We start from the raw sequence: 17829 nt of genomic DNA, 5'->3' as shown, positions 1-17829 counted from the left end.
CCCAATAGAGTCTGGCCACAGTTTATAAACACAACAGGATGCGTATATACATATTTGTATTTTTAAGTGATTCCCCTTTTGCTATTTACTTTGTCCGGACACGACTTCCCCCAGTCCCCTCTGGCACTCAGACGGAGCAGAGAAGGCCCCTGAGGGGTCTCCTGTGACTGCGTGCCCACACCCCGTGTGCGGGGTTCACAGGATAGTGGCAAAGGCTCCAGTGATTCTGAGCGCCAGCCAATCAGAGGCGGTATGCTGTGTGTTCTCCCCGCCCCCAGATCTCCTCAGGTCCAGGCCACTGTAAGCAGTTATTACTTAAAAAAGGCTCAACTCCCATGTTAAACACCACTTTCAGATAATTCTGAAAGATATCTGATAGATAACCTGGGTTGGCTCCCCCAGAGAGACCGTGGTGGTTTTCAATCATTACATCTTGCTCTAGTCAACGCTGTCGAACAGGAACTACCAACAATGAAACTGAGAAAAATAAACACAAACATGAACAAATGACCTTTTATTTCATACAGAGATACAAAGGCAACTGTGTGCAGCAATCTGATGGGCAGTCCAAATCGTTGGAAGTAAATTCATGATAAATGTCACGACAGCCGGTGGAAGACAAGGTGGGAGGAGGAGGGACGGGGCAGAGAGCGCCACAGCTAATAAGGAGAAATAGGAAGAGCTACAAGGTTTCAGAGCCTGACTTGAGTTCAGCCGGGGCACTCTCGATGCTGTTGTAACCGTAATTCTACACGGCCACCAGCAAAATCTGCAAGTGCATTTTGTGCCATTTTGCATTAGAAGTTGCATCAAGGGCCCTGTAATCCTTACGAATAGTTGACACATCGTATTTCATCACGGGAGTTGTAAACTTTGCTCGCGGTCTGTCATGCATGTGGCCTTTGAGGCCCAACAAGCATTTGGGATGGGCATCCTCTTAAGGTAAAAGACTTGACACTTTGGTCCCAGTTTTTGAGGTGACGTTACTTGTAATAGCATCTGCTTTTGATCTGAGGAGAAGGTCTCCTAAAAACTGATCTTCCAGAATACAGTAGAAAACAAGGTCAGGCTGGTGTGGAGTCTCCGGCCACGGCACCTCTCCCCCGCCTGCAGCGTGAGGAGACTCGGACGACTTAGATTTGCACAACGGTGGGCCTGACCGGGTAAACAGTCTCCTGTGAAAAACACATCTCCAACGCTTCCATTTGTAACAGGGACACATCACATAATTTGTTATTAACGAAACAGTTTATTGGCTTTCAATATACAGCAGTAAATTTTCTCATGTAAGTTAATTTTGTTAAACTTTATGTTTTATGATAAAAGAATACTGAACCGAAACATCGGGGTAAATGGAAGTGTAGTAGCATGATTTCTAATATATTTTCCCGGATAAACAATTTGTTGTTGTTGTTGCTTTAAGTATATGACATTTTATCTGATAACAAAAGTTTCCTAAATTCAACGTTTAGAATTGAATTATTTCTGACTAAACCCAGAAAATGGGAGCTCTTAAAATAAAGGCACAGTGTGGGCAGCAGGACAAGAGAAAGAAATGGGAAGAAGATGTTAATACCCAGTTAACATCAGTTGGTTGGTTTCGTTTTTGACTCAGTCTGTCGAAAGCAGGATTATCTCCCTGCAACCCTGTAGATAAATCCTAGTGTTTTAGCTATAAGTTTTAAGAGTTCAGATATACAGATAAGCCAATTTTTAAAAAAAACCCTTCTCTTACAGTATTCTAAAGGCTTTTAAAGCATTATATAAATCTTCAAAATTCCTATCACCCACATTTTAAGAAATAAATCTACACTTTAATAAGGCACTCAAGATAGAAAACAGTTTTGAAGACAATTACATTCTACGCTAGGGCTCGCCCATCCCTTGGCCATAGGGACAGAACGGATGCCTTCCAGAACGGAGCCCACCTCTGCACCAACAGAGTCGAGCGGGCACCACAGAGCACTGTGAATTTGCCTAGAGAGCTGGGTTTTATCAGTGGGAGTGTCCCATCCACCGATGAGAGAGCTATGCCAACAGCACTGCTCCAATTTAATGGTGAAATTTAAAAACCGTATCTCCTCTTTGCTAGAAATTTTCCTTTCAACATAGAACAGTGACTTTTGTTAGCTCTTGCATACACAGGACAACAACAGGAGGACCAGTGAGCCCGTGTCCTTCCACGTGACCGTCGGGATGGAAATAAATGTAAAGGAACTTCACCGTTAAACGACAACCTACTAATTCTAGATGACCTGACATCTTACTTGTGTGCCTTATAAGCATGTGTATCACCAGCACTGATGCTCCTGCTTCCAAATAACAAGAAATCAAATCCCACCAACCCTGTTGCTGATTCAGACAAACACCAAAGCTTACGATATAGCAATGCAGCCTCGAGGACCGTAGCGATGGAGAGAGATTTTAGCGGGGGTTCCACTCTTTCCTACGTGACAGAGGAAAATGAAGGAACAGGAGGGTCAGACTAAGCCTGAAATACAATTTCACTATGAAAAATGGGCAGCAGGCGTCCCACGAGAGCGGGAAGAGCTAAAAACGCGGTGTCGGGAGCGCATCGAGTTGAGGCTTTGTTGAGGGCTGGCCTCTGCTTCCACTGAGTAAAGAAGGACCCGAGGAAGGCGGCCGTGAGGAGCTTCTCCCTTCCTCCCTCTGGGCTGGCGGCAACGACTGGTTACTTCCCGTAGAACTTTTTGTTGAGAAGGAAGATCAGGAGGTTGACATTTACTTTAGCTCTATTAAATAATTTCATGACCGCAACGCCCTCGTACTGTAGCTGCAGCAGGTCCTGTTTGGAAAAACACTCTGACAGTTAATCAAGTCTGTGGAACAAGAAACGCCACGGCACAGGGAGGGATCCAGAAGGAATGAGGAATGACAGGTGTGAAATGGTGAGAGAAAGAAGTGCCCCACGACGGGCCTGTCCACTGCACAACCACCCCAAGAGCTCGAGGAACAGGGCACACTGGTCAACAGAACTTTCTGGTACAACTGGAGGTAAGAACTCGTGTGGTTCATATCCAAACGCACAAAACATGGAAAGAAAAAGCAGCAGGCTCATTGATCACACATACTTCTTTCAAAGTTACAATAACGTGTCTCTAGTTTGTCTAAGCGATGGGTCACCTGGAGAGGGTGAAGGCATTTCAGTCTCTGATAAAATAATCATTGAAAACAAGGTAAGGCCACCAATGTCATCTCAATGGTAGAGTCCTAATTTCTATTTCACATGAGAAAGCTTTTATATTCTGAAGGCAAGAGGGAAAAGGGCAAAATGTGCACTGTGCCTACTATGCGCTCATCATCACGTAAACACGTTAATGTCTTTTTAAGTCCTGATAAAAATCCTATAGGTGTGATTATCCCGAGTTTAAAGATGAGGCTCAGAGATGCTCAATGATTCGCCCACAGTACAGAGTTGGCCGGAGTGAGGCAGATCTGAGTGCAAAGCCCCTTCTTCCAGCACCCTCCTCTGCCCAGAGCAAATTTAGGAAACCTGAGGGGTCTTGCCCATAAACTTCAGAACAGAGGTGATGAGAAAGCAAGAGTCAAAGAGCTCGGAAGCGCCCAAAAGATCAATGTACTCATCTTTTGGAAAAATCCTAGCGGCTCCATGAGAACGAAGGCCCTGGTGCGTCACCCACCCGGCGTGACACCTCGCACCCAGCACTCACTCCACACTTTGTGAATGTGCGCGGGTGAACGCGCTCCCTGAGGCGCGCACAGGTCTGGTGAGACTGAAGGCACGACAGGATGTTCGTTTGTGTAAGCACTAGAGGGCGTGCCTCCCAGGACCCTCGCACTTCTGCCCAGCTAACATGTTCGGAGGGCCTCTCAGCATTGAGAAGGAAACAAAGACACGCTATGGGCCCTTGGGGAGCTCGCAGTTTGGGGGGTGGGAGGTAAGAGCCGACCGAGTCAACGGAGGCCTCTCTACGGGCAATGGAGGCGGAGGAGGAACCGGCTGGGGCTGCTGTGGCTCGGAGGTGGGAACACATGTGAAAGCCCCCCCACCCCACTCGTGTAAATGACGGGGAATAAAGGAGCGGACGCAGGGTCAGCGCGTGCAGAGATGGCGCCTGCCAGGCCGACGGAGCGCAGCAGCGGGCGGCGGGAGGAAGGAAGGGGCCGGAACCGACTGGGACACACACAAAGCTGCGGGACTCAGGGCGGCGCCCAGGAGGCCTCGTGGCGCCTGGTGCTTTTCTCACGCGTAAAAACTGGAGATATTTCAACATAAAAATTAGGTAAAATTATGTTATAAAATGATTCACTGCAAAGTTCTTTCCGAATTTAAAATGGGATTCAGTTTACAAAGATCTAATTTACACATGCCTTGTCAGAAATACACATGTAAGCACCTGTATCAAGTCAAAATGAGAGAAAAGATTTTAAGCTACTGAGTAGGCTTACAATTTTCTACTATCAACACTTAAGCATTTTGTTCAAGGTCAAGGTACCAGTTGGATTTAGTGGCAACACAAATAGAAGCTTGAGGTAAAAGCTTTCGGGAGACGTATGTACCCGCCAGACCTTTCTGGGGACTACAGACCAGGGGCACCAGAGCACAGGGCCCCTGGGCTCCTTCCCTCCCGTGTGGAGCCCAGCTCAGTGCTGTAGTGCACGGCCGTCCCCACACGGGTTCCCTGCCTCGACGAGAGCACAACCACCTCACCTACAGAGTTCTCGGTTCTGCCGGGCGCACACCCACCTGGTAATGTAGCATAAACGTCTCCATTTGAACGCCCATGAACTTGGCTTTCACCTCAAAGTCTCCAACTTCTTCTGTTGGACTGATTTCAAAGATAACATTTTTAAACCTGTTGAAACATAACATTGTAAGGGTATATTTTTACGTTCTCGGGAACAGTATTCCATGAAATGTAGAAAGGAGAGTGACAATCTTCAAGAGTGAAAAGGGGTATAGCATAAAGGTCCAAGTACTCCTGCAGGTGGAGGAGCGCAGGGCTGCTACTCTACGTGGCACCTGCTCAGAGACCTGGGGAGAGGCCAGCAATCTCTCCCTGCAGCCCTCGCACACCACAGAAGAGGAACCACTGAGGAATGCCACGACGGCCTCTGAAGGCATGATGTCATAGGAATTCTTGGCCTTCGCTGTGGCCACTGCTGAAATCTAACGGTAAAAGGATAATCAACAGAAAACTGGCCTGGAAGGAGAGGGATGAAAGGTGTGTGTATCAATGCAGGCATGTTTGAGGATTACAAGAAGTATGTAAGAAAAAGGGGTCAGGACACAAAGAACCATGACAGGAGGTGCTATAGATATAAATGAACCGAGTGTTGCCAAAGATACACCTGCTACTGCTGAAAATTCTTAAGGTGTCACTCACTCTCAACATGTTACATGCCCAGAAATTTTATGGCAGTGGAAGAAGGCGGGAACGTGTTGTTCCCTGGGTGATCAAAGTACATCAGCCCAGATTTCTAGAACTCAACTATGGAGCAAACCCATCTACTAGGAACAGAGCCAAGAGTCATGAATGATGCAAAACAGGCCACAGAGAAGCTGTAAGAGAGGTCATGAAATCCACACACTAGAACGTGCACATCTTACTCGACAGGAGGTCCTCTGGGGTCATTCCTTAAAGGTACTTCATGTGATAAGCAATTTTATTTTAGCCAGTTTGCTTTGTTATTTGGTTTCCAAGCCTATCATAGCAAATTGAAAAGAAGGCAGGCAAAAAAATGGCTGGCATTTGAACAGTAGAAAATAATGACAAAAAGAAGAGAAAAGACAATAAATGTGAGACAAACTTGAAAGGTGCATAAAGTGCTCACATAAAAAACCTCAAAAACACCAAGGTCCCCAACTGAAAAGCGACCAGAGAAAATACAAATAAGCCACGATTCACACACACACACACACACACACACACACACACACACACTCAACTAGACTCTAAGAAATGTCAAGTTTTAAAATGAGTACTAGGGGCGTCTGGTGACTCAGTCAATTGAGCGTCCAACTCTTGATTTCAGCTCAGGTCATGATCCCAGGGTTGTGGGATCCAGCCCCAAGTTGGGCTCTGCTAGGCATGGAGGCTGCTTGGGAGTGTGTCTGTCTGTCTGTCTCTCTCTCTGCCTCTCCCCTGCTTGCACACACGCTCGCTCTCTCTCTCTCAAAAAAAGCTCTCTTTAAAAAATTAAAATCGGGCATCTGGGTGGTTCAGTCGGTTAAACGTCCGACTTCGGCTCAGGTTATGATCTCATGGTTCGTGGGTTCGAGCCCCGCAAGGCTATGTGCTGACAGCTTAGAGCCTGGAGCCTGCTTTGGAATCTGTCCATCTGTCTGTCTCTCTGTCCCTCCCCTACTCATGCTCTCTCTCTCTCAAAAATAAATGTTTTAAAAAATTAAAAAATAAAATAAAATCAGAGACTATCTTTTAACTACTGAATTCAAAAACATTGAAAATTACTTTACTATTCAATAATGGCAAAGAAATAGGCAAGTAAGTGCTTCCATATACATTTCTGACACTACTGCAGATTCTTTGGCGATACACATATATACATACATGTATATATATATAAATTTTTTCATCTGCTATGGAAAATCGTATGGCAGTTCTTCAAAAACTTAAAACTACCATGTGATCCAGCAATCCTGCTTTGGGGTATAGATTCAAAAGAACGGAGAGCAGGATCCCAAAGAGACGTTTACACTTCTATGTTCACAGCAGCATTGTTCGCAGTAGCCAAGAGGTGGAAGCAGCCCACAAGTCCCCCGACGGACGTATAAACAGAATGCGGTGCGTACATGTACAGTGGAATTTTATTCACCCTTAAAAAGAAGTCTGTCACACGCCACAACATGAATGAACCATGAGGTCACTGAGCTAAGTGAAACAAGCCAGTTACGAAAAGACAATGGCTTATATGAGATGCCTGGAGGCGTCGAATACATGAAAACAGGGAGTAGAAGGGTGGTTGTCCAGGGCTGGGGGAGGGGGAAATGGAGAGCTGTTGTCCAGTGGGTATAGTCTCGGTCTGGTAAGATGAAAAGGTTCTGGATACCTGTTGTACAGCAACGTGAACATACTTAACACTACTGAACTACACACTTAAAAACGGTTACAATGGTAAAGTTTAGGTCTTGTACTTTTTATAATAATAACTTAATAATTTTAATACTTTGACCAGAAATTCCATTTTTAGACATCTATGATAAAAAAAATAATTAGAGGTAAAACCAAAGATTTACATATAAAGAAAGACATACCGCAAGTGTAATAACGTAAAAAGTAAAATCAACTTAAATGTCGTACAGATGAATGGTTAAATTTCAACTGCAATATGAAACATTGTGTGGCCATTAAAAAGGATGCTTTCAAAGAATGTGAAAATTTCTCAAAATATAATGAGAAAAAAGTTGGATATGTGACTATTTTCACAACATATGTTAAAAAAATAATAGGTAGATAAATAAGTGGGAAGTTAGATAATCTGCTGTGAACAGAGGCACAGAACATACACTAATTACTTCAGTGGCTATCTTTGACTTGTGAAATGATAAATGCTTTTTTTCTTTTTCTTTATGCTTTAGCAATTTCCGAAGTTCAATAATGAATACATATTACCTTAGGATCAGAAAAATTTTTCTTTTTAAACAAAGTTGTTTTGTGTTTACACAAACTGTTTTGTGTAAACAAAATCAGAAAGCTCAGCTATGTACGGTCCAGGGCTGACTGAACAGGTACTCCATAAATGCCTGCTAATGACAGCCAGGCCAGATCCAGGAACCTTGTACAAAGCGAGCTGGCCCTTCCCAGGAAGGAGAATGAGGGGAAGGCCCTGATTCCTAGCCTCAGGTGGAATAAAGTAAACTCCTCTTCTTGTTCTTATTTATTCTTGGTTTAGACACAGGAGAAATACAAAATGTTTTCCTGCTTTAAAGAGGAAAAATTGGGGTGTCTGGGGGACTGTTGGTTAAGCATCGGGTTCTTGATTTTGGCTCGGGGCGTGATCTCACAGTTCATGGGATTCAGCCCCACGTCGGGCTCTGTGCTGACGGTGCGGAGCCTGCTTGGGGATCCCCCTTCCCAAAATGAATAAGTAAACATTTAAAAGAAAAAGAAAAGAAAAAAGGTAAAGAGCAAAAAAATTAAGATGGGGCTAACATAAGTAGGTGCAAACATGGCTTGGGGCAAATATTCCACAACAAAGGAGAAGTAACACTTTCCCTTCTCTGACAGACAAATTAACTCTGAGCATTGGGAATGCTGCACCCAAATAGATATATAAGTAAATAGAAGATATGAAAACAACCATCCAGAAATAAAGGGAATCAGATGTGATCAATGTAGAGACAAAATCAAGATACAGAACAGAGTAAAAAATACTCACTGGTTCACTTGCAGGTCCTCAATTTCCAGAAGGACTCCTTTTTCATGCAGTCTGGCTGCTGTGTATTTCAGAGAAATCTTTTTACTCTTCTTTCCTTTCATTTCCCCAGGCTTCTTGGAGACCCTGCAAAAAAATCACATCACGTCACTTTCTCTCAGTAACTACAAGTCTGTTGGTAACTCATGGATTGGAGGCCAGAAAACAGACTTCCCCTACACTAGCCTAAGTAACATACGGATTCTAAAATGGCCAGTAAGTGTTAGGATTAGCCTGAGTAATATTTTTGCAAAACAGTGGAAACATCACTAAATTGCTTTGGCCTTTAATTTAACTGTATTTGAAAACCCATGTAAATTTGACAGGCCGTGTCATCTGTCTAGGTTCCTCTCAACACCTCAGTACATACAAGTGTGAAGCACTCTAACGCTAGCCTAAAGGAACTGTACTGAACCCCAAAGGAGTCCCTGTAAGGCCCTCAGCTGTGCAGGGAAAAAATAAACATATCTCAGAATAAGTAATTTTATAAAGACTTTAAACCAGTGTAGCAAATACAGAGGAGTGGCAACAAGGAGAAAGAAATAGACCTTAAGACCTTTTCTTGATCGGGACAATCAAGATAAAAGGGATTTTCAAAAGTAAGTGAGGGAAGAATAGAGATCTATATGAGAACCAGGGATTTGGGACTCCCAAAGGAAGGGTCTCAAGAAATGGGCAGGAACGCTGGTACCGGCATAAAAGGGAGTAACTGCTATGGAAGGAACTACAACACGTATAGAAATTACAACTGTACAATAGAAAGTCAGTAAGTGCTTGAAGAACGATGGGGACATGTCCAAAGGTCACAAGAGCCAGCTTTGCAAGCTGGGTCAAGTGGGTCTGATTTTCACCCCCGCACATCAGCCCTGCCTCACCTCGGTCTTCCAGGGAGGGAAAGAAAGAGACAGCCAGAGGGCAGGGAGAAGAGTAAGCAAGCCAGAGAAGGGAGGCTGGTGTGGCAAAATGTTAAAAACAGGTCAATCTGGGTGAAGGGTGTGTGTTTACTGTTCTGTTCACTCAACCTTTCTTAGGTTTGAAAATTCTTACACTGAAGAGTGAGAAGTACAAAGTAAACCAACCCTACAGATAGAGCCTGCAACTACCACCTCACACCTCTGGGTTCTCAGTTTCCCTGCCTACAAAATGGGCATGATCTGGCTGTGGCCGCGCCAGGAAGGCTGCATCAGATCCTCCCTGGCAGCTGGGAAAAAAGCTGGGGTCTGGGATCCTGTCCCCAAGAGGTGTAGAGAGAGACCAGAGGATCGAAATGTCCATCATATTCCTTGAGTGATCTGAAGGCACATGCAGGTTTGGGGAGCAGTAACTAAACTCCTTCCATGATTCTTTCATTTCTAGGGCCACGAAGATATTTTGGAACAAGGGATGCTTAGAAGTAAGCATCCTTGAAATACCCCCTACGTTATTTATTTACATCACACAACAACAAATGGATCTAGGAAATCATGCCAACAATTGGAAACAAGATAAAAGAATGAGAGCAATAAATAGACCCAGCGTGTTTTAAAGTAAAAACTTCCAAGGTCACTCGAGCTGCCTCTCCTTCCTTCCCCACTGACGTTGATTCTTTACAAAACATACTCACTTGCCCTTGCTGGCCAAGTTATCCAAGCAGGTTTTGATATAGCTTTTGTAGTAATCCACCTGCTCTCCATAGAAAGTGGCCTTCGAGTTCAGGGCAGCGTATGTTTGCTGTAATTTCACCAGCTCGGCCTTCCTCCTCTGTCGATACCTCCGCTGGTTCCGAATATCCTAAGACACAGTTGTTAAAGTTAGGACAATAATGATCAGTATCGTATTCTTCTTGAGTCATACACACTAGTGCTTAACCCCACTTTGCATGACCATGCTTTAACAGGAAGCAACTGAAGTTCAAAAATTAGTAAAGAAATTCAGATCCCGTCAATTTTTTTCTCCCGTACCTAAAAGTATGGAAATGTGTTACTTTTTTTATTTAAGTTTATTTTGAGAGAGAGAGGGAGAGAATGTCCATGTGTGTATGAGCAGGGGAGGGGCAGAGAGCGAGAGGAAAAGAGAAAATCCTAACCAGACTCCTCACTGTTAGCACAGAGCCCAATGCGAGGCTTGAACTCATGAACTGCGAGATCATGACCTGAGGTGAAATCAAGAATTGGACACTTTACCGACTGAGCCACCCAGGCGCCTGGGAGGTGTGTTACTTTTACAGACTTCCACATTCTTAGAATTTACCTGTGAAGCGGACTTAAACCTCTTAAGTATGTTGGCAGGAGAGGGAAGAAAAGATAATTTTACCGTGTCAATGATCAAGCTCCCCGATGTGCATGGTATTTCTACCAGCAGCAAACACCTACGCTCTCAGCCTACACCAGAGCCCCTTACTTGTGAAGATTCACACAAATCAAGAATTGCATGACCAACGTGATGTGAATTTATATTTCATAGTAATCATTAAAAAGATCTGGAGGAATTCTTTAAGGCCAAAGACAAATTAACACACAGGCACCTCTAGTTAGGGCCTTCTCCCTTTTGATTTAGGCCATGGAGTAAATCATCAAAGGGCAGCAAGGTCCTCATGTTGGGAAACTCAGAACCAATTCCCCAGCGGAGAGGACACTAATCTGCCTGTGCCCTGAAGGCATATTGTCATCTGAACGCCTGCTGTCTCTTCACAAGCTCCCGAGACAGCTTTGTCCACCGCCAGCCCATCACTGCCTCCACAAGCAGTACCCTGGCAATGTCGTTGATCAGCTCCTGATATCTGTTCTTCGGGTCCACCGTCCCAAGCTCCGTTAGCTTCTTCAAACCTGACTGGATCTTCTCCTTCTTCTCCTGAAGAGTGAGGTTGCTGTCTTCCTTTACAAACTGTGACTTTTTCATCTTGTCAGGAGTCTTGGCATCACGAATAGCGCGTCTCTGCATGGCCCTCTGATGTTCTGCTTCCTACAGATACAGAGAAGAAAAAGAAGTTGCTGGCATGTTTACCACACTAATCCCAAACCTGAATTTATACAGCATGTCCACACCTGAATTTACATAGCCCTGAAACTCCATTCTGGAACCGGAGGGAACACACTTGTCCTCTGACAACTGACAGAGAACCTGCACAGAGCACACCTAGAAGAGATCGCGTCGATGAAGTCACACGGTCTCGGAGCGCTTCTTCCCTGGATTCTCACATATGGTTAGGAGATTGGGCTCGAAGTGGCTATAAGATCCCTCGTTTTTTTCCTATCACATTTTGAGACATGGGAACCATTGAATTTGACTTGAAACACAGCTTCATTCATTGGTGAATGTTAAAAACACACCCATGCAACACCAGCGTTTGGTAAATTCTTGCCGACTCTTTTTGCCACCTTGTCCAGGCTGGATCATGCTGAAGGCTTCCTGTCGCTTTCAAGCATGCTACGAATGCCAGTATCTGGGGCAGTCCTTCCGATGATTCTTCTTTCCCAGTTGACATTCAGCGTTTGCCCATTACGTCCCTGCCTGACATGGCTCACACCGCTGGCCCATTCTTTTGGTGTCTTCCTCCTTCTCTAGCTCCTTGCAGTGTGGCTCTACAGCTCTGCCCTCATGGCCAATTCGCCACCCCTCCTCCAAATCCAGTGCCTTTTCTTAGCTATCACCTTGCTTGTACCCTCCACGTTCTCTCCTTGCCCCGGGCACAAGTTTGGTACCTCTAAGTGACCTCTGGTAGTTTCTCTGTGACTGTTCATTCTCAATACTTGAGTGATCGTCCCTATGCTACGGATCCCACGTCTTTGTGGCTAAGGTTCTGGTGCTGCATTTTGAACTGTTTGTGCCAGGATGCTCACATTTGGAATGGCTTGTAATTCCTCCCAAACTGGAGCGATCCCCTCTCCGGGTATGCCCTTTGTTGCTAACGTCAAGACCACCCCGCATCACACAACGTGAAGAACATAAACCCTGGCGTCAGAAAGAACCTGATCCAAACTGGTTCCGCCACCACAAGCAGACAATCTTGGACAAGTTATGTGACCTCAAGGGTCTTAGCCTCTTCTGTAAGATAAGGATGAAAAGACTGACCTCACAGGGACAGTGGGAGGAGTAAATGAAAGAACCCAGGTGAAAGCACCAAACTACCAGTAGGCTCTCATTGAAGGCTGGTTCCACCTTCCCTACTTGAAACTTCCTTCCAGGTTAAACAAGGTGCAGGTGTTGGTTAGAATTCTTTATTGCCCCTCACACACAGCTAGTCAGTAATCAATCACAGCATCAAAAAGCTGAGACTTCATTAAAAACAATGGTTTTCAAACAGTCCTATGTGCAGCTTTAAGGTATTCCCGCAGGAACCCAGAGCCCCAGCCCTATTCCTGGTGCTGAGTAGCTCCAATTTTTCCTACTTTATATTTGGGCTTCTGAGTAAACTGTCGTTTATCAAAAAGAATTCATATGCTCAAAATTTGAAACAAATGGCTTGACTTGTCGCATCTTACAAACACAAAAGAGGGGTCTTAAACACGAAGTGCCCCATCATCCCCTCCCGATGCCGAGCCATCCGCCCCCACCCCAACCCCCCCCCAACCACGTGGGCCTGGGAGTCCATCCCGGACCTAGATTACTCAAGTCCTGTTCGCTTGGCTAGCACTGCCTAAGTGATCAGTATCAAATGGTCCCAGAGTGACAAAAGCTCTCTACTCCGTGTCTCTCCAGTGACAAACACGGGCTCTACACGGTTTGTTCTCATGTCTTACTCCTCACCACTCACCCTCACCCACACCTGCATTCTAGATAAGTCGGTCTGGTCCCGTCCTGTCCATCAGGGCACGTCGTGCCTCTGTTTGTGTGGACTCCCTGGCCCAAGATGCCTCTTCTCTTACGTGCACTCCCAGATCCTATCCACGCCTCCCAAGTGTGGCTCCCACTTCCCCCTCACGGCTTGCTCCTCACTGGCCACTTTCCTCAATTTCTGCCATTTTTATAGCCAACAGCACAGTCAATTTTTACTAGTTTTCTAATTATTTCAGGTACATACACCACATGTCCCCAAGTAGATCATGAGTTCACTGAGTTTAAGAACCCCATTCTGTACTTTATCTACTAAGGCACTTAACAAAATTCTAAGGATGTAATATTCACTTGATTACTAGGCAGACTCACTGACTCAGCCTCAGTTAAATTAAAACACAAAGCCACACACAAGGCCGCACATACATGCCACGAGCCTTATGCCCTCAGAGCATCTGCGTGCCAGTTTAGGAGCCAACAACTTTCTGAGCAGGCCCACACCACCACGGCCCTCCAGTCCAGCCCCGCGTTGCCAGCCCCTGGCTCCCCGCCTCCTCAACCCTGGCACACACCCGTCACGGGAGCATCTGTGTGCCTTGTCGTCGTACGTGAAACCCCTAAGTTTTACCTGTTCACTCGTGGCTGGGGTTTCTAGGATTTCAGTCAAGGTCTCGCCTGGCTGGAACCGGATGACGTCCACAATTAGACGTTTCGTGCTGAAAGGAGACGGGGAAGGGTTGAAACATCACCAAATGTCCTACTTCCTCTCCAACGGCCCTGAGCAGCGGCAGCACACACACCACCTCAGACAGGTCCCGCTGGGCCGCCGTGAACACAAGGCACCCGAGGCCTCACGTGACAATGATGGCGTGGGTACCAGGGCCAGGATTTTGAAGGTATAAATTTCACTTCAGCGTCTTACTACTGAGGAAATGAGGCAGGTAAGTCCTGTGCCATGTATAATAGATAAAGTGACCAGAATTACGACAGGCTTAAAAGGCCAAGACGATGGTTTCCGGTATGAGCAAGCGGACATGTTCACCAGGGCAAGGTCAAGGGATCACCGCACTATATTTACCTCATTCTTCCCACTTCCAATACTCACTTCAGCAGGATAGTCCGAGCGTCCATTTCTGCATTCTCATCCCCAGGCACATCAAACTTGTTGGTCAGCGTAAGAGACACTTCTGTCTTGGCCAGCACCTCCTTATTGGGGTCATTTAAATTGCCAGCGCTCTCTCCTGTGGTTTTGGGGGGAGTAGAGAGGATCAGTATAACAAAGGAGGAGATAGTGGAGAGGAGACATGAATACAAAGAAAAGAGAATGTCGGTTTAAGAAGATACTTGAATAAGCCAACACGTACACTGTGGCAAGGATACCTTTGAAAAATAAAAGGAAATGTATGCCAAATGATAAAAGCAAAGGATCGCTAATAAAATAATTTCAAAAATATTTGACAAATCGTTTCAGTAATTATTATTTAAAAAAAATTTTTTTTTGATGTTTATTTATTTTTGAAGGAGAGAGAGACAGAGAGTGAGGGGGGAGGGGCAGAGAGAGGGAGACACAGAATCCGAAGGAGCCTCCAGGCTCTGAGCCGTCAGCACAGGGCCCGATGTGGGGCCTGAACCCGCAAACCGCGAGATCATGACCCGAGCCAAAGTCAGAGGCTTAACCGACTGAGCCACCCAGGCGCCCCTCATTTCAGTAATTATAATATGGTAATTCCCTCTCAAAATATTCTGCTCATTTCCTTTATAGGACTTATAATTATAGGATTATGTGTATAATATATACATTTAAAATTCTCTCTTCCACTAGACTTCAGTTCCTCAAAGACAGGGATCGATCATATCTGTTTTCTTCCTGAATGTACATTTGGAGCAGGAACAGTACAGAAACGGACGAGGTGGCAATTACAGCACCCCTTCGTCACCCTCCCTGTCACCTTCTGGGCAGTTAGGTCAGAGCTTTACCTATCAGGGACTCGATGGTGGGCACCTCGCCCAGGTCATCCAGCAGCTCGTGGATCGGGTCGTTGTGCTCCGGAGCAATGGCGTCCTGATGGTCTAACAGGAGCTGTGTGGAACACCCAGGAGTCAAGTCCATTTACAACATCAGCCCCTCAGCCTCACCAACAATGCCAAACAACACAGAAGGGGTCAGATAACAAAGCTCCCACATTCAAAGAACTGACAGGCCAATCCTCAGCAAACTAACCCAAGTAAACTATAACATATAAAGCATCACACGGGCCTCTGCTGAATGACTTATGGATAATGCATGGAAAGGAAATACTGGCACTCTCTTAACCTTGTGGATAGAAGGGACTTAAATGTACCCTGCACAGGAAGAGAGTAACAAACCCCATCGACTTTAATATCCAAAGGCATCAATGTACCGTACAGCCAGTGCAAGTGACTCCCATTCACACTCTTAATGTGTCCAGCAGACAGTATCTCTTAATTCAGAGAAAAGTGCATCAGATCGATGTTGTCATCATCTCACAGACACTCAAGCAAAGCCTTCAAGACGCTATCACCCTCGGGGACGCCCCAGGGATATCACCTGAAATTTCCTTTACATTTTATGTATTTTCTCATTTCCTGTTCTATATACCCTCAATGGGGAAAGGAATGAATTATAAAAATCTGGGGGGAATAAAAGGAGCACCTAAGGGACGCAGAGGAAAAAGTGGGTATTTTAGATGTTAGAAAAATAACACAGAGGGCCAGGGTAAACCAAAGGAACAGTGAACACAGTTTTTTATCAAGTCCCTAGATCGGCGCTCACAATGGACACTCTGGAGCCCACCCGTGGAGACTGCTTCAGCAGGCCTGCGGTGGGGACCAGGAACTCCATTTGTGACCATCAGCCCAGATGACTCTGATGCAGGGGGCCTGGGGCCACTTTGAGACACTCAGTAGATACAGTTAGTATGCAAAGAAAAGAGAAACAAGGAAGATGTGAAGTCAGTAAGATGAAAGGAAGGCGAGTTATCTGGCTCTCCAGAGATGGTAAGCAGCATCTAGGGAAGACAATTAAAATTAAGGACAGAGCGATGAAATTAAGTAATTAAAGAAAAAATACTTACAGTGTGGGTGTTGATGATTTCACCAATGGAAATGTAGATCACTGGTTTGGTGACGGTGACTAAATCAGAATATTCATCCACATTAAACTTATCCTGAAGCTCTGGGACATCACAAGCAGTTTGGAAAAACCGTCTGAAAATAAACGCGAGAGGCAGACCCCCGAGTGACGCATACGTGAGAAGCTGGCGAGAGGACATCCCACAAACCTTTACAACGACGAGTTCAAAGAGAAGCCAGTCAAGGCCAAGGACTGTAGAGAAGCTTGCACACGTCCACTCCGCTTCACAGCCTTGGGGCGGGTGGTTTTAACAACTTCTCCCTCCACCCAATTTAATTCCACCCACAAGAACCGCTCAACCATAATTTAAAGCAGTTTGAAAACACCCAAGCTGTGAGGCAAACCAGCTTATCTCTGAGACGATGCCCTGAACTCACAACTGGCTGTTTAACTTATAAATATTAAAGGCACTCTCCGATTCTTCTCTGAGTGCAAAGTAACCCATGCCAAATGAGGATTTACTGCTTTTATGTTAAGTGCAGTCTATGTCAGCGGAATACATTTTAACGGCTCAAAACCCTCTTCATCACCTCCAAGGGCTCCAAGCACATCAAACATGTATCCCTCGATATGGCAGAGTCCCAGGGAAGCTAAGTTCTGGTATTTAATCTTGTCCAGACACTCACAGAGAGAAACATGCCCACGGGACCTTTCAAGTACCCTGTTCCTTTCCCCCTACCTGAATTTCTGGTAGGACTGGGAGAGATACTCATTAATGATGCTTAAGTGAGCATTATCTCCCAGAAACATCTTATTGGACGCCGCGTGCTGGAGCATCTTTGCAATGGAGCCAAGGTTCCGGCGTTGGTCTGTGGTAAGCTGGCCTCCTGCCGACAGGTCAATGATGTCAAAGGCATCAGGAGCAACAATGGCTGGATTCATGTATCGATAGTAAAGCAAGTTACCAATAATCTGGGAACAGACGAAGAAGAAAGACGGCTGTTAAAAACCACTCCACCCAGTAAGGCACAAATGACTTTGCTAGCAAAGAAAACCAGAAAAGGCAGTCCTGTAAGGAAAAATAAACACCATGCACACACACACACACGCATGCACGCACACACACTTTCTTTCAAGGTCTGAACCTAAAACAACCGAACATCCCTTGGTTGGAGGCAGAGAAAAAGAAAATAAGGACAGAGCTGACAATCACTACAACGAAAGAGCAGACTCAGAAGGTAAAAACGACAGACTTAAAGTCTATTGCTAAGGGATTTAGGATATCCTTTGTTCACATATCATGGCAGCAAACAGGTTGCTGTCACCCACGTGCACTACTGCTTATTTTCACGTAGACGGGCTTTCGTTCAGAGAAACTGACAGACGTAGCTAACGACCCAGTGAGCACAGTGCAGTCTGCCCAACCCCATCAGCCTCATGCTGCAGACTTCAATGGTGGACAAGTTCATGCCTCTGAAATTAAAGTCACTCAACACACATCTCCTCCACAGAAGGATTCAAGGACAGTCACAGCACTTCCCCTGGAGTTTCATTCAAAGAAAAAA

At 45.4% G+C, this 17829-nt stretch overlaps 1 protein-coding gene across 1 annotated transcript in view; it reads right to left on the bottom strand.

Annotated features, from left to right (window-relative positions):
* Positions 1 to 499: 499 nt before the first annotated feature.
* IQGAP1 (IQ motif containing GTPase activating protein 1) overlaps positions 500 to 17829 on the bottom strand; it is a 100132-nt gene continuing 82802 nt past the window's right edge. The window contains exons 29-38 of the mRNA XM_027068142.2: positions 17004 to 17236; positions 16266 to 16398; positions 15148 to 15250; positions 14276 to 14411; positions 13799 to 13886; positions 11146 to 11358; positions 10022 to 10188; positions 8383 to 8505; positions 4730 to 4838; positions 500 to 2806 (exon numbers count right to left, since the gene is read on the bottom strand). Coding sequence (XP_026923943.2) covers positions 2693 to 2806; positions 4730 to 4838; positions 8383 to 8505; positions 10022 to 10188; positions 11146 to 11358; positions 13799 to 13886; positions 14276 to 14411; positions 15148 to 15250; positions 16266 to 16398; positions 17004 to 17236 — 1419 coding nt within the window. The 3' untranslated portion in view covers positions 500 to 2692. The remainder of the gene's footprint in view (positions 2807 to 4729; positions 4839 to 8382; positions 8506 to 10021; positions 10189 to 11145; positions 11359 to 13798; positions 13887 to 14275; positions 14412 to 15147; positions 15251 to 16265; positions 16399 to 17003; positions 17237 to 17829) is intronic.

Source organism: Acinonyx jubatus, chromosome B3 (genome assembly GCF_027475565.1).
Source record: "Acinonyx jubatus isolate Ajub_Pintada_27869175 chromosome B3, VMU_Ajub_asm_v1.0, whole genome shotgun sequence".
Lineage (NCBI taxonomy): Eukaryota > Metazoa > Chordata > Mammalia > Carnivora > Felidae > Acinonyx > Acinonyx jubatus.
The sequence above is the reverse complement of the archived record's forward strand: the minus strand, read 5'-3'. Positions and strand labels throughout refer to the sequence as shown.